This window comes from Charadrius vociferus, unplaced genomic scaffold (assembly GCF_000708025.1).
Source record: "Charadrius vociferus isolate BGI_N301 unplaced genomic scaffold, ASM70802v2 scaffold142, whole genome shotgun sequence".
NCBI classification, from domain to species: domain Eukaryota; kingdom Metazoa; phylum Chordata; class Aves; order Charadriiformes; family Charadriidae; genus Charadrius; species Charadrius vociferus.
Genome location: NW_009647025.1, coordinates 2,039,406 through 2,064,403, shown reverse-complemented (window position 1 = coordinate 2,064,403; position 24,998 = coordinate 2,039,406). Strand labels below are relative to the sequence as shown.

Below are 24,998 nucleotides of genomic sequence, written 5' to 3'. Positions count from 1 at the left end.
TGGCTTAAATGGCTGGAGATGCATTTTTGTTAGTATATCTATAGCCACGCTTTTACCCTGTTAAGTACAGTCATTTACCCATCTTGTTCTTAATCAGTGGTAAAAGCCATCTACTTCACTCAGTCCTAGTGAACACACTATGATACCTCCCATCCATCATTGGCCACTTCAAGATTTCTGGGATGTCTTGATCCAGGAGAACTAGACAGATCCTCACAGTGGGGAATAATAAATAGGGACAAGCGTGTAGGTGAGAAGGCTGAAGTAGGACACTACTGGTGCAAAAGAAAGTTTACTTTAAAGGTGCAAGTGTCTATTCAGCTAAAACCATGATGAGTGAGTCCTATTTGGAATGTAGCATATGTCCTAGAAGCAAATTAGACACCGCATGTTGTCTTTGTTCCTTTTTAGGAGTGTAAACACTACCTTATGTTCTCAAGTAAGAAGGCACTAATCAGACTTAAATGCAGCCACTCAAGCAAGTGGAGTGGTAACTCACAAGGTACTCAGTTTCATGCTAAACAAGAATAAGTAAACACCCACAAGAATCACCTATTCAGATAATACCAGACACCCCATATGGATTGTCACAATGCAGCACCATAGCAGCAGCTTGATTTAAGGAACAGTCTTGCTGCTCATCCCATCACATTTACTGAACTGTGGTAGCATTAGCAGCACTGCGATTTACTCTCTGCTTTCAATGGGTCTAGGTCCAGTTTTGGTTTCCCCACGTCATTCTCTTCATTAGGAAAGGTTTTGTAGTTTGCAAGGATGTTTTCCACCAAGAATCGAGCAGCTTCATCTATGTTGATGTTGTCCTAAAAATTTTGAAAGGAAAGAAGTCAGTTATTTTTTGAAATAGTTACACGTTCCTATTAGAAGCTGGCCAAATACAAAGGCTCTTCTACAGTCTCATCAGCATGACACAAACAGCTTAGAAGTATCAGGTCATTGGTCATACACTTGCTTTTTGAAAAAAAAACAAAACAAACCACCAACCAGAAATGTTCAAGACAAAGTAATTCACCCGTATTACAAATAGGATACTTCAACTCTAATCTTGTATGCAGTTGGGGTAAAGCGTCACCTACATTTGGAAGGCTTACAAATGCCAAAGTGCATTTCTGCAACAGGAAAGATAATGGGTAGTTACACTTTTCACAGTAGTGTTCTACCTTTGGGGGTCTTTTTCTGCTTCTGCTGCAGTTTGGATGCACTTATTTATGTAAAAGGATCTTTTCTACCAGCCTCAAAACCCCATCTAAATCAGGGTGCCTCATCTAGCCACTCTACATTTTCTTATGCATGCTTTGAAGCACGTGTATGCAGGATACCTAGAGATGCATTTCATTAGGGTAACTCAGTTACTGAGGGTCCAAGCTGGCCAGTTCCAAGGGGTCTTTGGCCACACCTTTGACCTGGCTGGGCCCCCCATTAGCTCACCACAGGGCTGCCGTGTTTGGAATTGCTCATCTTTGGTTTCAAAGGAAATACCATCCCAGTACTCTCTCCTGTCTCTGCAATTGTAGATCTAAACTCTACATGAGCAAGGTTAGGTCATGAGAACATTTGACTCATCACTACTGCACTTTACAAGCTTGCGGTTGTCAGCCACAAACTGCTTTTGGCTGTTTGCAGATAGGCACTTTTCCCTGTCCGGAGTGGAGGAGGATTCTCCTCATTTTAGTGTAAGGAAGTTCATAAGCTATTTCTATGAATACTTATACTCTCTGCAGTTCTTTTGCTTTTAATATTGTCCCTAATCCACAGGGAGTGGGACCTATGTTACTGATGACTAGACTGAAGATTCAAGTATCAGTTCTAGCAGAAAGGCAAAAGCAGACTATGAGGATATTTAAGTGAGCAGGACTTAAAACCATAAACCAACTTGGTATGCTTAGAAAACAAGAAAGCTATCCTGAATTTTGCTAAGCTATTTTAACTACACCTCTCCAGTGTCCTAACCAAGTCAATTCATAACTGAATCAGGACTAATATTGTCTGGACTTTTCTCTGCATGAAGAGCCTTGTTTTACACTGTGGTGTCTTAAATGCTACCTAAAACACAAGCTGTTACTACACTTCCACTTATATATATATATATAGCAGTATTATGGGCAGTTGAAGCTTCAGGGAAGACATAACCCAAAGCAGAATCTTAGTATTCTTTTTGGGTATAAAGAGCCTCGAAATGTGAGTTAAGTAACAGATGGGTGGGGTTAGGAATTATTTGTTCCAATGCAAACAAATGATTAGCTAATTTAACTAATTCCTGTCACTGTGTACCTTCCACTGTGCACTTCTTCCTTATTTTAAAGTGATCAGGAAGAGGCTTGTTACTTTATTTCTTATATTCCTCCTACAGACTTTTTCTTCTTTAAAATAGTTGTCGAAGGATCATTTTGTGCCAGTTCATCAGCAGCAGTTAAAGGAAGTAGGCGAACCAAGGGATTTTTGAAAGAGGGACCTTGAGGTTTAGCTTACCATAAAGAAGTTACCAGCCAGACCAGTAATTTAGTCTGTCATCCACATTGTCTTCATCTAGACCCTTTCATTTTTAAGGATCAATTGAGTTTTAAGGAACTGTTTGATTCTACTTCCAACTAAGTTACCACAAGCTTATCTGTGCATTGACCAAGTCTATAGACTAAAAGCGTACAACATATGAAGTTACTCAGTTATCTGTTTGACTAAAGCAGCTGTATGTCTTAGCTTAAGTTATTACACAGAACAACTTGTTTTTCTCCAGTTCAGTCTTGAGAGGTGTCTGATAAAACAGAAAAGTGCTTTAGTGACATTATCATCTGGGTAGGTAGTAACAAGTGAGCAAATAGCTTGTTCGCTTCTGGAGTCTTACCACTTCCTACGTGCAGTGATGACAGAAGCTGCAATTTAAAAAGCTGCACTTAAAGATTACTTTTATCTTTTGGATAGTTTGATCAGCATTTAGTAGTATTAACATCTAAGGAATGATGCCGATGCACACAAGATAAAGAAAAACTTACCAACTTAGTTAATCAAGGTTTCCAGAGGGTTTTAAGGTTCTCTGAATTTAAGATGCAGTTCTAATCTAAACCAAATATGCCTCAAGTCTTCCTCAGGCGTGAGCTAGCCTGCACACCACTTCCAACTTTTGCTGAACACTGGAGACTTGACTGTCACTTCCCGTACTTGACAATTTTCTCCCCCACACGACTACATTCATCCATTCCTATGCCAATACTTAGAAGACTTAAAATGTGTTTCATCTTTATGCTCACCTTGGCAGATGTTTCAAACCATCCAACAAAGCCACCTTCTCTGCAGAACTGGTCCATTTGAGAGGGATTCTGGCTGCCATCTTTCTTTTGGTCACACTTGTTTGCAAGAAGCACAGCAGGGATGGGGCTGCCATTGGGAAGTAGTACTTTACTGTCCAAATCATGCTTCCATTTTGAAACAGCCTCAAAAGTGGAGCCTCTTGTGACATCAAAGACCACGAAAGCACCAACTGCCTCTTTGTAATATACTCTGGTCATATTACCGAAGCGCTCTTGGCCTGAAAGAGAGGATAGTGACAGAATACCTTTAGGCATGAACTGTTGTCAATATAAATGGGCTTCTGTACCAGGTTAGTATATACGAGTTGGGCATTCAGGTCTAGTCACCTAGTTCATACACCACTGCCTCTTCCATCCTGTATTATCTCATTGTAACTGCCATTATGTGTACCATACAAGTCAGATGCTAAAAAGCAGTTTGCAATCTCAGCTACCAATTTGATATTTATTTTTTTTTTAATTGTTGAGTAGTGTTCTTTTAGAAGTAATGCCTAAAAACACTATGACCACAGCTATACACAAATCATTCTTTCCTCAAAAAAAGCTTCTGCAAGATTTAGATAAACCTAGTCACTTCAACTAGAGACTTAAGCAAACCCAGACCCTTTTTCCTGGAGGGTGAGTAACAAGGGTTTCTGTAAGTTCCACAGCTAACAGCCTTCAAAGCATCTTCTGAAGGAGTCACCTATATTATAGATTTTTTTCCTTAGGGACAAGCTTAAAAGGAGCTAGTTTAACAGTTCTAGCTAAACCTATTACCTTTGACTTCAGCTTTTAAGACTAAGATGTTCTCTAGAATAATTTCCAACTGCAGGAGTTCTACAGCAGTCCCAGGATTTGATACAAGATTATCAGAATAGTTAAAGTACAATTATTTTAAAAAACATCAAGAAGAAAACTAATGGTCAGTGAGTATAGTCAATTAAAGCCTTTTCTTAAGTAAAACTATTGTAGTCAGTATACTTGAAATATAGAATTAGAGTGCCTGTTCAGTTATTATTCTGTTTGTAAGGCCAGACCATCACGCAGTGTTTGTACTGGAGTGGGAACAGCAGTGTCGAGCACTAGCATGTTGCTTGGGAAGTTCAGGCTATCAGAAATAGCTTTTTGCTTTGTTCAGAAGTCTTCATTGGGAAAATTAGTCCCTGCACTTTATAATTTAGTTTTGCAGTGTATCATCACTTCAGCTTTTTGCATTTAGTGCATATACAGTTTTAGACTAGATAGAGAAAGTAAGAATTTTAATTGGAAACATAGTTGTCCTCTGTTTATAAACAACATTCAAGTCCGCCTTTGATTAGCAAGGACAAATAGTTACAAGAAGAACTGGGTATTATCATCTTCTCAGAGAGAGCCAGAGATTCATTAGGTGAAAGAACTTGACAAGGGATGCTGTTCAACAGAATGCTTTTCTAGCTCAATTGCCTCATTTTAATGTTGGTACTTCAGCATACCGATTAGCTCGTTCCCCTGTAGACATTTTCAGAAAAGGTTGACTAAGCAGCTGTTAGAATTGCCTGAAAGCAGCAGCAGCTACATTGAAGTTCCAGAGAACTATAAAGCGGACTATTTCTGGCTGTTCAGCTTTTAAAGTATGATACTGTATAAAACAACATCACCGCCCAGCATATTCTGAGGAGTGGAAGTTACACATGAATTTCTTCACTACCACCTCATTATCCCCTGTGCGAGAACAAGGAGCATGCAAGAGGTAAGCTTTTTCCCTCCATATTAGAAGCAGCATTTATGCCATGGACTCTAAGGCCAACAAGCCAGGCACCAAACCTGCATCTTGATGACTATGTCACTGGAAGAGACACATTACTGGTACAAGTCTTCTAAACAGTGTACACAGAACTTTTATATAAGTAACTCGCATTGTCTCCCTAGGCCTTTCCAGGCTGGATTCTTATGTCTAAAAGGTGTTTCTGGTATAACCTTACTGCAAATTGTTGTACCATGTGCCCACTGTTTTCATGAATCAAATGCCACTAGGAAAGAGTTTGGCTAGAAGGCTTGTAATACTTCTGCAGATCAATTGTCACCTAAAGAAGATTTACCTTTAGATTGTGGGGATTTTGTTGGGGTTTTTTGATTGCTTTTTGTGTTTGTTTTTTTAATGGAGTTGCACAGGGTTAAATTTAGTTATATTAAACCAGTCACTGCATATGGCACCACACAGGCTATGAGGAACTCCTTCTCAGCTTCCCTGTTTGTTGAGATGTCAGTCTCGCCATTAATTCCTGTTACATGGGAACGCCTCCGACTGCGCTAAAACACCAAGTCTTGTGTCCAATTCAGGCAGTATAGCCCTTTACACCATAGGACAGGCCCACAAAACAAACAGTATAATCTCAAGGTCTACAGTGCTCTGTTACCAAACTCAGGCTTCTACAGAAAGATTTCTTCAGTTTGGCCCCAAAATGGTCTAGAAATGGACATCACTTGCTGTTATTTACATGAGACTGCACATGAATCTGAAGCAGCACGGGGAACAATCCCAATAGTCCTCCCTATTCAGTTGTTGGAGATCTGTGGGGGATTTCTGTCTTTGTAATTAAAATCTTAAGTTTTTCCAAAAGTTTCTTACATATATATCTATCAAGTTGCATTGATTAGTTGCAGAAAGGGTTGCTAGACTGTTACTAGCGAGGAATGTAGACAGCATAATCATTACATATTAAAACTAAGGGTTTTTTTGAATTGTGGAAAAGGTTATCAGGCAGTTACCATTTCTCAGACAGCTGTGCATGCTGTAGGTAAACATGGCTGTGATCAGTTACCACAGTGAGGGACATTACCAGTGACTGAATCCCTTCCTGCCTACTGCTCTCCCATACAAAAAAAGCTTTAAAGATAAAGAGCAGTTAAGAAGGCCATACTAGCCTCCTATAGCAATAACCCTTGCTGAAACCTGCACACCGTGCATTCAAGCTGTATGAAAGATACCAAACATGTACAGCATCACATATAGCTTTCAAAATAAAGAAACAAAGTTACAAAGTACATATCATAACTGAACTTGAATAGTCCTAAACAACACCAATTTTTTTTTTCCTTAAAGAAATAACAGGGGTCCTAACCTTGGCCAGAAAGTCTTGCAATCACTCGGAGGTGTTTATCAATACTCCATTTCCAAGAGAACTCCCATCATCTTACCACAGTCAGCCTTCCCCACCCAACTAGCCCAATGCCTTTATATATAATAAGCTAGAGAGCTGCACTGACAATCAACCAAGATTGCCTGGCAGTTGCTCCCTTGAAACTGGTTACTTCTCCTGCCCCAGTATCCCCCAGCCTACATGAAGCTTAACACCATATCAGCCCCTTCCCCTGTGGGGAAAAGCCAGATACGCTGAGCCAGAAAGGCCACAATGGTCTTGTAGCAAAGCAGCAGACTAGCTGAATCCCCCCATGGGGTCCTGACCAGGAGAAAAGCCACTGCAAGTGGGATTGTGCTAACTGGCAGATTCAGGAGGTCTGGAACAATGCAGAAGCCAAGGTCAGCTTTGTACAGTAGCTTTTCTCATTGTGTCAGAAGACAGCAGTTCTGGTCAGAACATAAGCCTGCACTGAACTGTACTTTACTTTGTACTCTCCAGCAGTCCCTCAAAACCCACGAGCTTCAGTTGTCCAGAACAATCATCTCAGTCTTACTTCTAGCTGGCTTTATTGATATCAATACAAATTTTTGCTGCTACAGTATCAGTTTTACATTTGGAAAAAAGATTAATGCATCTTCTTCTGCAATTTAAATTTGGGTGAGAGCAGACAACAGAAGTTCATGCATATATGCCTATCAGCATAAAAGCCTCTATCTTTACTTAATGGATTTAAGTTTTACATTAGGCAGATTTGCTACCCCTTCCCCCTAAAAACGCACACAAGCTAAGACCACTGCAGTATTACAGATTAATGCCTTTTAACAGGTGAAATACACTCCAGTATGACTGCCAGCCTTTTCTGAAGTTGCCCAAACTCCAAACCAGTTTATTACACAAGCTGTTTTCACCTCTAGAATTCACATCCACTAACAATAGACCTGATCTGCATACTAGCTTATGACTGCTCTTGCTTTATCTGGAGGTCTTACAAGGATTGATATATTCTTTTTATTCCATAGAAAGATGACAGAAGCAATAACACATGACCTGCCTAAAAGGTAAAGAATTTTGTTGTGGTAAAAGGTATATGGCATGAGGCAGGAAGAGAATTCAGTATAAAATGAGTAGACTTTCTTTACAATCCTGTTATTACTGACAACGGACATGCTTTAGGTTGAGCTTCTTGCAGGGGATGCGGAGCATTCTGGACAGCCTTTTGAAAATTTAACAGGTCTCTCAAGCAAAGCTTTTGCAAGTGCTTTTCTTCTTGCAAAACACACTTGTAGAAAAAGCAAACTGTAGACCGTACCACTCCTCCAGAGTTTGGAGTCTGAACATCATCCTCTATTTAGGTATTAAGACTAAATTGACTCAGTTTTTGCCACACTCAGTTCAGTCAGGGATTTTTCATTCCCGTTCTTATGTCCTGCTAGTTATTTCACTATATGTGAAAATTGTGTTGAGCAGTACCAGAAGTGGATCATACCCCCAGAGGGGAAAGAGGCTAAAAGTGATCAGATGAAACTAGACATAAAATCTCCAGCGTGTATAATCATGGAAGGAAGACAGCTAATAAATTACTTGGTTACTACAGCAGTATGGAAAGGCCATCAGAGGATCATTCTGGTAGTTCTAGTGCCTTGACATAAACCTGATGGTACCACAAAGTTATAATTTCTCTGTGCTTTATGGGTTCAGGTGTAGATGAGGAGTGAAGCTACAGGGCAGTCATGGGGGTCAGAGCTTTTGTTCGGTGGTATGAAAGTGGCTACAGCAATGCAAAGTTCTGTAGACTCTAACCACAAAGTTTTCACATCTAAATGACTCAGCACATTGTCACCATCTTTTCCAGTAATTGCAACAACACTAAGTGAAATACTTGCATAGTGTCATGCATCAGGAACTAATACAGCTCCCTAGCACAGCAGCACCACAGGAATTAAATGTAGTTTAAAACAGTATCAGAGATTGGAAGCTGTTATGGTTTACTCCTGTTACATTGTAAACTGGGAAGCAATAAGTTAAAAAAGACATGAAAAAATTATAGCCAGGTCTGACATTAGAAACTTCATCTTTGTCTTTTACTTCACTGCAAAAGATGTTATCATCATAAGATTCAGACACTGCCAACCTTGCCTTGAAGTACATTTTAAAGAGTTTCTACAGCAATCTTCCCCAGTGTAAGGAATAAACAAGAGAGTCCCGTTTATCACAGCAGTGTCACTTATCATTGTGGCAGGTCTTGCTTTTAGTTAGCAGGAGTTACCCTACACTCCTACCACTTTTTTTGCTCTTAAGTTCTCCTACATAATGGGAACTGAGGCTAGAAAAAGCAAGTTAAATATACAAATGACTGGTAGATACACATGATATTGAGTTTGTCGGGGTTCCATCTCTCAGACTACTTACCATACCTAGAAGTCTTAACATGTAGTTTATACGAATTAACAGGAACCTACTCAAAGAAAGTAGAATGAAGCAGCTTTGCCAGCTATACTTTTTTTGCTATGAAGATAAATTTTGGTTTATCTCTGTCAATACTGACAGTACAGCACAAGCTCCCGTTGTAAAAAAAATCTAAACTTAGTCTATTCTGAAGCCACACAACTCAGAAGCCAGAGTTGTGTTAGTTGCATTTAAACCCTTAACATCTCATCAGGAGTACTGATGGACAACTGGACAAAGTCTAGCTTCTCCTTCAGATGAGACTAGCAGTTCTGATATCCTTCAAAAATTGTGCCATTAATGAGGAAGAGAAAGATGACCACGAGTTAGAAAAGCCTGACAACTAGAAGAATGATGGAACAAATAGTTTCTTTTATTGAAGTAATGTTAGTTCAAGTCATCTTTGGCAGGCTAATCAGCTTAATGGGTGTCCAGAGTTCAAGATTTGATTTTAACAAACTTGACTGTTCCACATCAAATAATTCTAAACTAGAGAAGCATAGTTTAGACTGAAGTCATCCAAAAGTGAATGCACAACTAGCAGAAGAGTTCTATTCCAAAGTTGTTTGCTGCTAACTAGAAGATCTTTGCAATGAAGTCTTGCAGTTTTTCCTTGGACCCAATAATACAGAGTTGTCAAGTCTGATAAATAGCAAAAAGTCCTCAGTTCATTAATAAAGCCAAGCAGCTCTTGCTAACATTGTCCTTCAGAATACTGAAAATCAGTGGTCAGTTAGTTTAAAAGGCAGTTTAAGTTCAACAGAAAGGAATACACCACACAGGATCAGTGTAATCTATAAAACCAAGTCAAAAAAACTATCCAGCAACAAAAACTCCAGTAGTGAAGAAAATGGTGAAAAGACCCAGTGAATCAAATTAAGAGTTCAAAATGCATAGAAGTAGCATCCTGCTAGTATGTTTCAGTTATTCAGCTTTTCTATCAATAGGTACTATACACTGCAGTGAACTCAGGCATCACAGGGTGCTTATTAAGCTATAGTGAATGGTTGTAACAAATGAGTTCTAGTCTGGGAATATTTGAACATTTTCCTTGCATTGCAAGAAGGCTTCTCAGATCAACTATTTGCCATGACCACTAATAGTCAATATTAGTCATACCAAAATTCAAGAAGGGTCATTAATGACACCCAGACTAAGTTGACTGCCAACACCATGGCTCTTAAGTCCTTGTTATCAACTACTTTGACCTTATTAGCCACACAGTGTGCAAGCATAGTGCCACTATTTAGACTTCAGTGCCAAACTCTACAAATTAGTTGTTTCAGACAATTTCCTGCACCATGATACATTTGTGCTTTAATTCATCCTAGACAGGAAAACCCCTCATTCAACAGCAAGTGAAACCCCTTCTTTCCAGTCTTCCTTCTGCCAACATAAGGCCTAACCTAATGAGCACTCTCTTCCCTGTGCTGCTTTGCAAAAGATTTTCCCCAACTCCCTGAATTTGTAGCATCAGGCTTTCACTTACTAGCATCAAGGAACATCTGAGTGGTAGCTCCTTATTTACAATTCCATCTTCCAAAGTTCATGTTATTCAGTGTGGTAGATTTAAGCTAAAACGTCAAAGTGGCTAGGCATGCAGCCCCAGTCCTCTCACTGAGTTAGAGTCACTGTCCCTTTCACAACTTCTCCAAGTCCTTTAGGAGCCACAGTCAAGAACAGACTTCACTGGAACAGGTTGCCCAGAGAGGTTGTTGAGGCCCCATCCCTGGAGGTGTTCAAGGCCAGGCTGGACGTGGCCTTGGGCAACCTGGTCTAGTTGGAGGTGTCCCTGCCCATGGCAGGGAGGTTGGAACTCAATGATCTTTAAGGTCCTTTCCAACCTAAACCATTCTATGATTCTGTGATTCTATGACTACACGTTGGATGCCTGTTGGTCCTACAGCTGGATGTTTGACACAACACAGCAAATATCCAGAATTGCCCTGAGGATGTATCTCCCAGTTCTCCAGACATCTAATGTACATTTTAGCACTACCTGGGTCAGGTGTGAGCTGACTGAGGCTCCTTTTTAGGAAGATATACCAATATGCTACTGGCGAGCTACCACTGCTGACAGCATTTCCCCCTCTCCCCAAACCAGCACAGCTTGTCCCAGAACTGTCTTACTCAATTAAATTGAATCTGTTATTCAGCAAGAAGTAGGTTAACCAAACCACTATCAATATTACAGTACATGCTCAAAGTGTGTCTACCTGCTTTTTCACGTGGGCAGCAGCCATAGATTGAGAGAAAGTAGACAGACTGAGATGGTCAGTACTAGATGGCTCTTCACTCCTCATTCTTACCCATTTAAGCTATTAGTGCAAAGTTGCCAAGTGTTTAAACTGCAGAGGTGTTGAACTATACTAGCACCTCTAGCAGATATTAGAAACCTGTAAGAGTTAAAAGGCACATCTAGCCTGACTTTTACTTTCCACCGCCATGCAAGTAATATTTGGTATTTGTAGTTCTGGTGACAAACACCAAGAGGTTAAAAAGCAAGAACTACAAGAATATTACACCTTCCTGTGTTAGACAATACTAGAAACAGTTTCACTGACTGCAGCTCTTACAGTTTCTAACAGACAAAACCAACGTGAAATCATTTTAAGTGACTTGCTAGTGCCCTTTCTTACTCAGGGTGATGCAGGAAAGTTAACTGACCACTGGATGGACCTCTTCTTGACAATTACTGTTGCAAGCGCTTTCAGAAGGACAGTCTTCAGGAAAAAGGTAACTAGCCAGTTAATCCCTATTCAACTGACTCCCACTTTACCAAAAGAGTTATTTATGGTAGATGTAACTCTCTGTACGTCTACGTTAGACAGTGGCAGGGAACAGTGGAAGTAGTTGTGTTGAGTGAGACACTGTCAGAGACCCAACATCCACAGTATACTATATATACACAGTATGAATGACAAACTTTGTAGTCATTGAAAAGTCACTGAATAACATCAGGTCAGGTGCAGCAGTATTTTGATTGTTTAGATCACAATGCAAAGTGTTTTCACATGTCTTTAGAAGTCAGGACTTCACTCTGAAATGGTAGAAGGTAGCTTGCTCTGAAGTTTCACTGCACAACACAGCCAGAATCTAACCCAATAGTTTGTTAGCTACCTGAACTTTCAAAGTCAGTAAGATTAGTCTTCCTATTGACTGTTTGGTATTATTATACTTTATTCCAAAGCAGGATACTCCTGTCCACTACTGGTGAAACAGTAAGAGCACTTGATAGACATCCGATTTCCATCAGGAAAGCTGACCACATCTATCATCCTGATAGTTGGAAAAAGCACACCATTCTTCTCAAAGGTAGAAAGCCTTCTTTAAACACTTGCCTGAGTCTTAGGGAATTTTATAACAAGACTGAAAGTTTTCATTGCTGCTTATAGCCTTGGGCTAATATAACGATTCAAGATTGTCCAAACAAACTTTAACAGCTTACTATCTTGTCTTCAAGAAGTTTAGAGGCAAGACCCTACAGTTATAGTTCAACTGGCTTTGAACAACTTCAAGCATACTATATGTAAAAGTAGGACAGTCAAGTTTGTATAAAAGTTTCACCCGTTTTTCTTGCATCTTTGATAAACAGCAAATTAACAAAAGAGGAATTCCCTGACTAAACACTAGATTTCCATCCCTAGAAAAGCAAACTCAACCAAGCTAAATGATTTCTAACTAGCATCAAATGCAGCACATTTGCATTAGTATTCAGAAAGAGATGACATAGTCCAATTAATGCCAGCCACAGCATGAACTAGTACTTCCTACCTTGCTTTAACTAGAGTTAAACAAATCTTCTGCCAGAGTTAAGCTATTTTCATGCCTGACACCCTCTAATCCATCTCCTTTGGTGCACTGCCATGCAGCCAGAGCTGTACTGTGTACTTAACAGTGATGCTGCATGGCACTACAGAATTTCACAGCACACAGGAGAACAATTCTAAAGTCAGTTTGTCTCAAGAACAACTTTATCACGAGACTGAAAAAATGTTAATCTCTAAAATGGTCAATGTGTCATGGCACATTGTGTGTGATTAGAATTTTGTATCAAATAGCTGCCACTTTACTCTACCCAGCACTCTAGTCTGAGAACATTTAAAGAACAAGTTCCCATAAGCTGTTTGCAGTGGCCCTCAAAGGCTGTTTTTTAAAATATTATTTGAAAAGCTGATAAAATCCATACAATAAGGAATATTGGCTTGCATTTGCTGCTGATCTACAAGCCACTACTACTGATAGTGGGCTATGCTTTCTCTAGACAGAGTTAAGGTATTTATTTCTAAACAAGCTCTATAAACCCCTGAAATCCCATCTTTTTTTTCAAAACATATTTGTGCCACCCCCATCTACCTTTGTTCTGTGGCTCCACAGCCAGAGGAGAACTTTGGACATCTAATGTTTACCACAGGTAGCTTGAGAAGCACGTTGAGCTTTGTAGTCACTGCTTGCTACTGGTCATGCTAGCTTTAATGCTTGTGAGAATTCTGCAAGTGTTATTCCTACGCTTTCATATGAAAATACAAATAGAAATGCCCTTACTGCAAATCACTTCCTTCTGACGTGGCATATCACACTGCAAAATTTCTGAAGTGAGTATTTGGAGGGAATGGCTACTGCTGGAGTTCAAAGAGGGTATTTCTAACAGCTGTGAGACTAAATCCCAGTGTCCATGCCCACTACCGAAGGGAAGAAATTTTATACAGCATGTTGGAGCCTTTTTTGGAGCCAGGCAGCTAAGATTCCTGCATTTCATTAGACAGGTAAAGAAAATAATCAGTTTAGAATAAGCCCTTTACAGCACTTGCCAAGTCAAATTGTACTTGTGTACATGCACTTAAGTGACACCCTGTCCCAGCGTGCACATGAAGAAAACCAGACATGTAAAAGGCAAAGTAGAGATGTAAATAAGGTGAAGACACCAAGACTCTGAAGCTGCAACACTGATGCAAGGAGAGTTGATAAAGGTCAATTTACATTCATGGAAACTACATACATTAAGAGAAAAGTGTATATTTAATATTGTCTGCACCAGTTTCTCTCTGACGGGTAATGCACTTAACTTATCAAACCAGCCTACTTTCTGACTACTTGAGTCACAATCACATGAAGGGCAAGGATTCAGCCAATACTTGCCTCTAAAAAAGCTTATGATCAAGGTAAGTTAATGGATTTCTACACAGATTTATAGTTTGCATTATAATTTGACCCCCAAATTAGTTATGTGCTGTGATATATACTATTTTTCCTCCAGTCTGCTGTATTGCACATGAAAACTTACGTATCTTAAGTAGCTCACACATCCATCCATCCTTCATTCTCTGTATCAGAGTGCTAAAGAAGTATTTTTATTGTGACCTTGTAGATAGCATAAAGCTTCCGAGTAACTGCTCTATATGATATGAACCTTATCTATTTGAAAAATAAGGCCGAAGCTCCATCTATTCCATAGCGGTTAGAAGCTCAAGTACTAAGTGATGCTCCCATTGTTGATAGAAATTAAGGGTACCTGCAAGATCAATACAGCAAACTTTCTCGTAAATTCTTTTAAACATGTACTAGATCAAATGGCTTTCTAATATCATGTCTCTAACCCCATTTTTTGTAGGGCACCTGGAAGCAAGCTTAGAGTTTCTCCATAGGCTTTTCTAAGACACTCAAATAACATCTGTCTCAATTCTACCATTTAACGGAAACTTAACTGAACAGTCCTGTCTTGCATAATCAAAATTACCATACTAAACTGTCTTTCAACACCAGCTTCAAGACAGTAATATTTCCCATATTCTGATGGAATTCCATCAGCACATAGGCTTTAAGAAGTTTAAGATAACATATACAGCACTTTGCATTGCTATATAACATAGTACTGAGCACCAATATGAATGATTCAGCACCCCACTAGTAAGACAAGGAAATTGCTTTATCAGCAAGACCAATAACCATACCTTACTTGATAGCATTTCATAAAAAATTACTTAAATAGAAGAATTCCAAGAAAGAAAGCATGCTGACAACCATTCAGAGATGTCTGAAGTCTGGAGGCACACCAAAAAGAAACAAGTTTAACAAGTTCAGCACTCATTTGGATACTTAGCTGTAGAGCTCCAAGCACAAGAAGTCATTCTCAACTGCAAGCTCATCACTCTAATTCAGCTGTTCCAGAAGAGTCACAAGAAAGGACACCCACACAAGATTTCCCACAGAGGGGTGGTTTCTAGAAGGAGACATATAGCATCCTTACAGTTCTGTTTCTTGCCTCTACGGCTTCTAAGCCAGTGCTCAAAGCCTTTAAACGTGAGCAGGTCTTCTACTTTCCCCTCCTCAAACTTTATCTGCTAGTCTTGCCTGTTTCCAGCCAACATCATCTTAAGTAGTTTCTTACATGAGATTTATACTTAAATGTGTGCAAGCAGAAAACATTCTGAAATCAGTCACAGGCCTTTCAAATATTTCTCCTCAGTCTGAACTTAATAACATAAAAGATTCTCCGTCCCTGACTGGGAGTTTTCTGACCTGCCTCAGCTGTTACCAGAATGATAGTGCTCCCATCTCCACATGAAAGCATCTGCAGCTGGAACCTCCATCACCATATAAACTATGAGATAACCTCAGACCACTAACCAGTTTCTGAAATAACGCTCTGAACTCCAAGTTCTGCATCCATTTCTCATGCAGTTATTCATGTGCACATTTTTCACTATTCCTTCCTAGTTGCACTAATTAAAATATTACTATAACTGAGGAAAAAACACAGGTGGGGGCAAGTTATGCCCAGATTCTCTAGCCTCCACCCTATGCTCACTTGTACTAGGCACATAGCTAGGCAATTTCTTCGTGGTTTCTTTGCAGGAGTTGCCATTTTAATCCCTACACTGATCTTCAAAGTGTTTTGTGGGTAAGGACAAGTTGGTACAAGACTACCTTGACTACCTCTAAAGACTACTGCCTCAAAGCTCTCCACACTTAAGAGGGACTCCTCTGGAAAGCAATTTAAGCTTGTGCCTCTCTGGCGTAGAGCTGTGTATGTATAGCTGGCTATATATGTCTTCTGGTTGACCCCTATAGACTTTCAGGGATGCATTGTCACCACTTAAGGCTTGCTTTAGACTTCTTTTTTTCAATAGAATCAGACCATAATGCAAGAAACCAGTTAATGACCTGGTACATAGAAGCAACTTGGCAGTCTTCTGACATCAATAGCAGAAATGCAGACTGAGAAAAACTGAAATACACAGCTGCTTGAAGCTATAAGGTTTTTCACATGGAAGTATGCTATCTCACATACTGGAATGGCCTGAATGCCTTTGAAACTCCGCCACCAAAATATCCAGCAGTACACAGCTATGTTCCACAGAAGGTGCATAGCTACCAAGCACTCTACCTTTCCAGAGGACATAGTCCATTGGGACAGGAAGGGTTCAGTTCTATTAGGTACAGCATCACACCTGCATACCTAAGTAAGAGGACTTGCATTTTACCTTCATTGTCTTGCTTTGCAAGTGTTCATTTCAGTTTAAATCCTCCTTCTCCCACATCCACAGTTTCTTGTACACACTTCACCATTTCTCATGGTTTCCTATAGGTGAGAGCAAGTTAAATTCCTAAAAACGTTAAAAGCTTAACATCAACTCTTATATCTAAGACTCATTTGTCTTCATAGAAAAGATGGGATATTCCAGCTCTTCCTCAACTTAGTATGTGAGCAAAATACTTAATCCGATTCGTCCGTCCTCTTTGGGGCTGCTATATAGCTCTAACAAGCTAGATTTGAGACCTTTTTGTGGAGAAAGATAAGAGTTTAATAAATTTGCATGCTACAAGTCTTAGCATTCAACTCCTGAAATCTTGTCTAAAGCATGTTTAGAACACTGGAGTACAATCATTCTTCTTCTGTTTGGCCAATTTTATAGCCACACTTTTGCAGTTAAAGCAGTGCTTCAGTTTCAATAGTCACTTTTCCAAAGAAGTTCTAATAAAGTCCTGGAAGAAGGATGCTATTAAACCAAAGTTAATGCAGAATCTCTCAGTCAAAGCTCTAAAAACCAATTTGTCTACCAGTTGCCATTAGTGACATTCCTCAGGAGAAGCCAAGTTCAAGTGGTCATCTGTGACTTTTACCACTCCTGTCCTCCAGAAAGTTCCATCTTTGTACAGGCTGATGTGATTGACAGTGATAACCAAAGTAATCAAAGCAGCAGCTAACACTACTCAGTTGCTGGTCTTACAAGACTGGATCAAAAGTTTATGATACAAAAAGTCCTTAAAGTGTTCTTTCAATGACATTTGACTAGTTTCATCAATAAGCTATATTCACCTCCTACACTACATTGTGGTCAGCACAGTATACTCTCTAAAACAGCATGCTTGTCAAGTGGGAACCTCCAGTGTATTGAAACAGACTTTAAAAGCACTTCCCTATCATTAAGTTTCCCTTGTTTTGTATCTCTCTACCACAATGACTCATTCATTTCACCAATATCATTTATTTCACCAATTATCTATGTCCTTTGATGAAGGGGGTTAACCTGCTTCTAACACTTTCAGAATTTATCCAGGAAGGGAGATTTAACATAACTCTGCACGTCAAGATAAAAAACAAGAGTAATGCCTAAAGGCAGCTATGGTTTTGAAGTTTTGCTCCTGTATGAACATGCATGTAATTTGTTCAGCTTCTTTCAGAATACTTCATGCCGCAACCAAGATAATTTGACAGCAACTGATCAGTCTCACGCCCAAGCTTTTTCATCTCCATTATTCAAGAAGCTACAACCTGTGCCTAAAAACTAAAATGCCTGAGTATTTCTGCAATATACAAGCCTGGGCACAACAGTATCCTTCTTCCCCCTTCACTGTTTCACACCCCCTCCCCTTTGATTCTGCTGCAGGAATTTGCATTACTTTGTATGTTGCAACAGGAAGGCTATTTTCAACAGAAAAACAGCACAGGTAGTGTAATATTGTCAAGCTCTATTCAATAGAATTATCTAATCACTAAAAAAACTCATCTAGCACAAGAAATGGAAGTCACTCAGGAACCTGCTTCATTGCAATACACAGCATTCATCATTTTGGCTATGATCACACCTAAAGCCAGCACAGTATCTGCTCCATAATCTTTAGCTGATGAGTGAACTACATGGTTACTTCTTATCATTGATACAGGTACAGAACCTTAGATTGCACCACCCAGCTCTTTGAGGAAAGCTTTTTATGATGAACTGTAAAGTACAAGCTTTGATCTAGTGAAAAATGACATGCCTTGCTGTGCTTAATGGTCAGACTTTAATTCAGAAGCCTTCTTAAATGCATCAAAATCAATTCAGGATGCCAGCACCATATTGCTTTCAGGGAAGTCACATGTAATGTTACTTACCATAAGATTTAGATCTCTTCAAGAGATCTAAAGCTGTTTGTCTGCACACAACCAGCAGACAAAGTTATCTACATGCGCTGTTGAAAGCCAGAAGACAGTTGAGCTGCTGAGTTAAAAGGGAATGACTATCACATGCTCAGATACTTTGTCACACACTTTATTAAAGCGCTTTAGGGAATATACGCTATGACTATATAGAAGCCATCTTCAACCTGGTTCTCTAACTAATAATTTCCATATAAACCTGTTAATGTCCTCAGGCATTTAGAAACATTCATGAGTATTGACATAGACAGCTAGAGAACACATTCCCGGTTCAAGGATTTTTGCAGTTTTAAGACCATGAAATACCCTTATAGATACAAAAATCCCTTTTATTTTAATGATTAATGCTTAACCAAGATGTTAAGTTCTATAGGAATCTGAACTGTCTCACAATGGCTAAGCACAGCCTAATCAAAAAATCACTAAGACTAAGATTACTTCTATTCTCCATCTTTTTTTTTTTTTTTTGACTAGGGAAGGATGGACACCCCCTTGGAACCAGACTAGCCCAAACTACCAGATTAGACATGAGTTTGGAGTGCAAGTTGCAAAATAGTTGTATTTTCATTTTTGCTAGGAAAAGGATAGTCAGGAGTTTCATAGAAAAGTATACACCATACTGTAAAATAGGAGAAATATCTCAGTGACAGGAAAAAGTTTCTTCTTCAATCTATCAGCAATATTAGCACAAGCATCTAGGGAGTTAGCAGCAGCTCTTAACTCAGTTTTCATGTAGCAGTGTCCAAGATACTCTAATGACAAAAATCGAGAGTGAAAAATACCATCTTCTAGATCTTGAAGGCATAGGTGTATTGACAGGACTTCCCATAATGTTCTGTCCAAACTTTGTTACAAGTTGTCTGGCCTGTTGAAACATTGCTTTGGCAAAGCACACAGCCTAACCCAGTCTCAGAAGCCAAGGCTGAGCAAAAGTTAAACACAAGCATGGCAGCCTGCCAAACCCCAGGATCCCCTCTTTAATCTGTGGAACCCCAGACTTGCTAACATACATCCAGAGGGATGTAGCAGCTTACACCAATACTGCCAATTGATTTAAAGACAGTTAAAACTGATCTGTAAAATAAGCCTATAAGAAGCAAAAGCATGCCAACATTTTACTTGTTTTCCAAAACAGCAATTAGAAAACATTTTAGTTTGCCCTACAGGCCAGCAGCAGAGAGATCTATCACATGTTTCAGCATATGGCAGCAAGAAGCAGACTTTTTAGTTTGAGGAATCATATTTGAAGTGGTTTAAGATAACCTTTAGATCAGAAATACCAGGACCTGACATACAGCTCGTCTGTCACAGGGTTACAGCAGCCACATGTTACGCTTCCTCTTTTCCGAGCTTCCACTTGATAAAACGGAGAGTTCATGGAAACAGTAACTACCAGCTGCTATCCTAGTATCTTCCAGTAGCATAAATTTAAACACAGCATTTGAAATAAAGTCTACTTTCTATATCCAAGGAGATATTCTGAACACACTGGAGAGGGACGAAGACACCTGAAGGTTAACACCCGAGCTGCACACAAAACTAGAAATGCAACACCAACTTGAGAAGATTAAGGACTTGAGGACACAGACTTCTTACAAGATCACAGCAAAATAGCTTGTTCTGTGGCATTTAACACCACTGCATAAGCAAAGTTCACCATGATAGGTATACAGTTGAAGTCTCTGAGACAGATATTTTAAAACCAGTTTTGAATTACATATAGGGAAGGATTGAGATGTAGCTTGGACAAGTGAACAGAGCTTTTCTGCTTCTGCGTGCTCAAAGTATCTTTTTGATACACAAACCCATGATTTGAATGTAGAACTAAGCATAACACAAGCCCCATTCTGTTACTCCATGTTGCAGGGACACAAGTTACTTTTAAATTAAGTAGGTGACTCAAAAATACAAAGTTTGAGCATACTTCCTTTGAGGACAATTTTAGCTATTTGAGTTACCTTTAACCTAAAAAGTGTGCTTACTAAACATAACCTACTTGGAAAAAAGTATTTACTTCCTCTAGAAGTGTTATGGAGCCGTAACCATGAATGAATTTAAGCAGCAATCATCTCCAAGGCCACAAGCTCCCAGGCAAACGGGTCAGGATGAGCAGACACCCTCCGGGAGCTCTGAAGCCACCAAGCAGGGCAGAGCAGGTTTTTGAGGACTGCTGTAAAACCCTGGGCCGAGCCGAGCCAAGAGCCCCACAACGTCAGCTAACAGGGGCACAGAGTCGATAAAAAGTCAAAACCTTCACTCCCTCTTCGAGCCCTCCCTCTTTTTATGCCTCAAACGCAGAAAGGAGGGGGTGGAGGTAATAGTGGGAAGGAGAAAAACAAGAAGACAGGCTTCACAGTCAGAATACCCTTCGCTCCTCAGCAGCCGGGCCCCGGGACCCCATACAGCCGGGTTCCCGGGCCTCAGCGCCCTCGGGGCTCGCCTTGCAGAGAAACTCCCGCCCCCGGCCCTTACCTGCTATATCCCACAGCTGCAGCCGCACCAGGGTCTTGCTGTCCCAGTTGATGACTTTGAGGGCGAAATCCACCCCGATGGTGGCCCGGTAGTGCTGGGAGAAGAGCTGGTGCACGTACCGCTTGATAATGCTGGTTTTACCCACGCCCAGCTCCCCGATCACCAGCACCTTGAAGAGATGCTCCCGGCACTCCGCCACGCCGGAGCCCGCTCCCTCCCCGCCGGCCATCCTCAGCCCTCCCGGGGCGGGGAGGGGGAGGGGGGTGTCAGCGATGCGGGGGCCCGGCGGGGAGTACTCTCCCGCTTCTAAACTTTCTCAGCCGGCGACTTTTCCTCCCAACTTTCTCCCCAGCAGGCTCCCCGCGCTGGGCCGGCCCACGCCGGAGAGGGGAGGCGAGCGGGAGAAGACGGAGCGGGAGGGAGGGAAGAAAGGAAGGAGTGTGAAGGGAGGGAGGAAAAGAAGGAGGGAGGGAGGGAAACCCCGCAACCACCTGACTACAGTCACAGGACGCGGAAACTCCGCGGCCTTATATAAAGCCCGGGGGAGGGCGGGGGGGAGGGGCAAGGGGAGGGACCCGGTCCCCCCCGCCGCTTCGGGATACGGGGAGAAAAGCGGGATGGGGTCCCTGTGTGTCCCCGTCCTCACCTTTAGCTGCTTGGGCTCCTCGCCTGCCCGGGGAGAGCGGGGCGGAGCGCAGGGTGTTTGTCCCCAAGCCACGTCCCTGCACTTGCTGAGCTTACCCTGTGCAAACAGGGCGAGGACGGAAGCAAAGAAGGGCAGTGACGTAGCGTAGGCCATCGTGCGTAAAAGGCTCAGGTAGCAGAGGGTGAAGGCACCTCCGCATCGGCAGGATTCCCGCCGAACGCCTTCCGCTGCATTTGGTTCCCTTTCTGTTCCTAAATTAATGCAGTAAAATAGTTTTTGTCACTCTGTGGTTGCTTTAAAAAATACATCAGATGAAGCAGTAAAGCGTAGAATGGTTTGGGTTGGAAGGGACCTTGAAGACCATCTGGTTCCAACCCCGCTGCCATGGGCAGGGACACCTCCCACTAGGCCAGGTTGCTCAAAGCCCCATCCAACCTGGCCTTGAACACTTCCAGGGATGGGGCATCCACAACTTCCCTGGGCAACCTGTTCCAGTCTCTCACCACCCTCAAAGTAAAGAATTACTTCCTAATATCTAATATAAATCCACCCTCTTTCAGTTTAAAACCGTTACCCCTCGTCCTATCACTACACTCCCTGAGTCCCTCCCCATCTTTCCTGTAGGACCCCTTTAGGCACTGAAAGGCCGCTGTAAGGTCTTCCCGGAGTCTTTTCTTCTCCAGGCTGAACAACCCCAATTCTCTCAGCCTGTCCTCATAGGATAGGTGCTCCAGCCCACTGATCGTCTTCCTGGCCCTCCTCTGGACCTGCTCCAACAGGTCCATGTCCTTCTTATGTCGAGGACTCCAGAGCTGGATGCATTATTCCAGGTGGGGTCTTACCTGAGCAGAGTAGAGGGGCAGAATCACCTCCCTCGACCTGCTGGCCACACTTCTTCTGATGCAGCCCAGGATACAGTTGGCTTCCTGGCCTGTAAGTGCACATTAACGGCTCATGTTGAGCTTCTTATCAACCAGCACCCTCAGGTCCTGCTACTCAGGGCTGTCCTCAATCCATTCTCTGCCCAGCCTGTCCTTGGGATTGCCCCGACTCAGGTGCAGGACCTTGCACTTGGCCTTGTTGAATGAACAGACACATTGTTAGAACCCAACATAAAATTAATTTCCTGTCCCTAGGACCATGTAGTACCATGTGTGCAGATTAAGTGTTGGGAACAAAAAAATCTTTGCTAACATACTCTCCAAATGAAGCACCCAACACCAGGCATCAGTGCTTGCAATGAGAGGATGGACTTGTGCGGCTCAGTGCTACTGTCTTAATGCTCTAACGCTTAGCTACCATGTAAAGTCCTTAACAGAGTTATTTTGTGCCAGAGAGCAATGAGGATCGATCCGAAAGGGAAATGTTACATGATTGTCTAGACCGCGTGCGTGCACACAAGCTAGGAGCCCAAGTGAAGATCTGATTAGGAGTGAAGGGATGCTTCCAACAGGAAACAAAGTAGCGGTTAAAACATCTGGTAACTGATCTGGCAAACAATCATCAGTTGCTCCTCATTTTATAAAAGTTTATTGTATATATTAATTCCTCTGTTATGCTTTTAATTAGTGGCTTGAGTAAAATAATGCAGACTTTCTCAGTTGGCCTGAAGCATGCTTGCTGCCATGTCACACAGTTAATGCATGCGATGTAGATGGGAGTGGGTGAAGAGAATAGCTGTTTGGCAAAATAAGGCAAAAAGGCTAGACTTCTTGGAGAAAAACCATATTTAGTTATTTGGGTTATATTTATTAATTTAAGCTGTCATGCTATATTAACTTCAATACAGTTGTTCTAATTAGTATTTACTTTCCAGCAGAAGTAATGGCATCAGAATATAAACTAACGGAAGACTGTTACTCAAAAATCAGATTTTTTTTTTTTTTGATGGAGCGTGACACAGGGTAGCACGGGTCCTCTGGCAAGACATGAGATAAACAGGAAACATTGTCATTAATTGGGAGGTTGAAGATGAATATAAGACGCCTTATTTCAGGTACATGTGCTTTAACCACCGTGGGTTCTGGTAAACCTCTTCAGCTGTATCTAGACTGACAGTCTATCTGCATGCACAGCTATGGTCCATTCAGACTGGGGATTTGACTGGCATGCACTGAAGATCTCTCCCCACATAGGTGCCCAAGTTGCTCTCCGTCTTCCACTTGGGATGGAAGTAAATTGTCACACGCTCATGTAAAGATGTGGCTGGCGTATAATATGGATGCAGAAGCCTAGTTCCCCAGGCTTAGATGTAGTCTTTGTGTCTTCATTCCTCACCTGTCAGATGGTGATTATAGTACTTTCCTACCTTACAGGAGAGTTACGTTACTTGATTACCATGCACATTCTGCTGTTACATGGCAGAGGGTGGAATACTTGGTTGTTCTAATTGAAGGCTTCTCATAATATTAGATAAATTGATTTTCCTTGCATAGGTGGGTGGAAATTTCAGGCATTTCCTACCATTTGTTAGGCCTGCCTTCTACCCTCTGTGTCTTACATGTCACAGAAATTCATTACTCCCATTACTTTCATCATTCCTCCTCCTCATTTTGTAGGGGAACATAGATTATATCAGACAACTAAGTGAGCAACTATGCTATTGTTAGTAAACTGAATATGAGTACTTCAGTATACTTGAAGTCTGGTAGCAACAATACAAAAGAAGCCTGTAGGTTAATTTTTTCCTCACTTACTGATTTTGAGCAATTAGAACGAACATCAAAAGCAAAGCAGTCTATAAAAGCCATGATCTCGTCACAGAAGAGTCACTAACAGAAACAAGGGCAAAATGTGACTGATAATTTTCCATGATTAATAGTTTGATCAGTTTTAATTATATTACAGCATGCCAAACATATAGTAGTGGATCTTGCTTGAACTAATAATTTGCCTTAATTTCATTATTATTCATTTTGTTCAAGTTGGCTGGTATCTGCGTGGAACAGCTTGGCAAAATTCAGTCATTTGCAGTCATGTTATTACTGTTCTGTCTCTCTGTGGTGCAGTATAATCAACCATGCACAAGGTTATAGAATAAAGTATAATCTCCATCTGCCTAGTGCAGGGTAGATAGTCTTTATACTGTGAGCTAAATTTTCGTGTCACTTGGTCTTTTGCATGTAATTCTACTTTTCAGCTGACTCCTCTTTACCAGTTGAATGTCAGCAGAAATCCTCTATTGAACAAGGGTTGTTGGCATCATGGTACAGTAATTGGGATTACATTATTATACTTTACCTTCAGTTGCCTACACTGGGAGACCAGGAAAAGGTTGTTATTGTGCCATTTTAACTAGCTTATCTGGTTGGTTGCCTTTAAATAAGATGCTTGCTTCATATTTCAAATAGCAATTGTAAAAGCTACTTGGTTGGTTGGTTGTTTTTTTTTCTTTCCCTGCACTGGAGATATCAAGAATGAGGAAGAGAAAATATAAATCTTACAAAACAGGCTTTTGGTATCCTCTCAGCCTGAAGGCCAGAGGCTGGTCTGAATAAAAACTAGCTTTTTTTTTTTTACAGTTGCCATTTGCTGCTATAAGCCTGCCCATCCACCGGGGTCATTTGCTAAATTATCAGTTTATC

General features: G+C 41.0%; 1 protein-coding gene across 1 annotated transcript; it reads right to left on the bottom strand.

Annotated features, from left to right (window-relative positions):
* Positions 1-299: 299 nt before the first annotated feature.
* RAB32 (RAB32, member RAS oncogene family) lies at positions 300-21,112 on the bottom strand. The gene is made up of 3 exons (XM_009895529.1): positions 20,769-21,112; positions 3,264-3,541; positions 300-821 (listed from the first exon to the last, which is right to left on the bottom strand). Exons 1-3 carry the CDS (start codon positions 20,995-20,997, stop codon positions 672-674), a joined length of 657 nt encoding a protein of 218 aa, XP_009893831.1. The 5' UTR covers positions 20,998-21,112; the 3' UTR covers positions 300-671.
* Positions 21,113-24,998: the final 3,886 nt, after the last annotated feature.

What these genes read in the sequence shown, in the direction of transcription:
- RAB32 (XM_009895529.1), bottom strand. Translation starts at nt 20,997, where the DNA reads ATGGCCGGCGGGGAGGGAGCGGGCTCCGGCGTGGCGGAGTGCCGGGAG. An exon ending in GCAGCTGTGGGATATAGCAG is followed by an intron (nt 3,542 to 20,768) that starts GTAAGGGCCGGG and finishes CCTCTCTTTCAG; the next exon opens with GCCAAGAGCGCTTCGGTAAT. An exon ending in GGTTTGAAACATCTGCCAAG is followed by an intron (nt 822 to 3,263) that starts GTGAGCATAAAG and finishes CAAAATTTTTAG; the next exon opens with GACAACATCAACATAGATGA.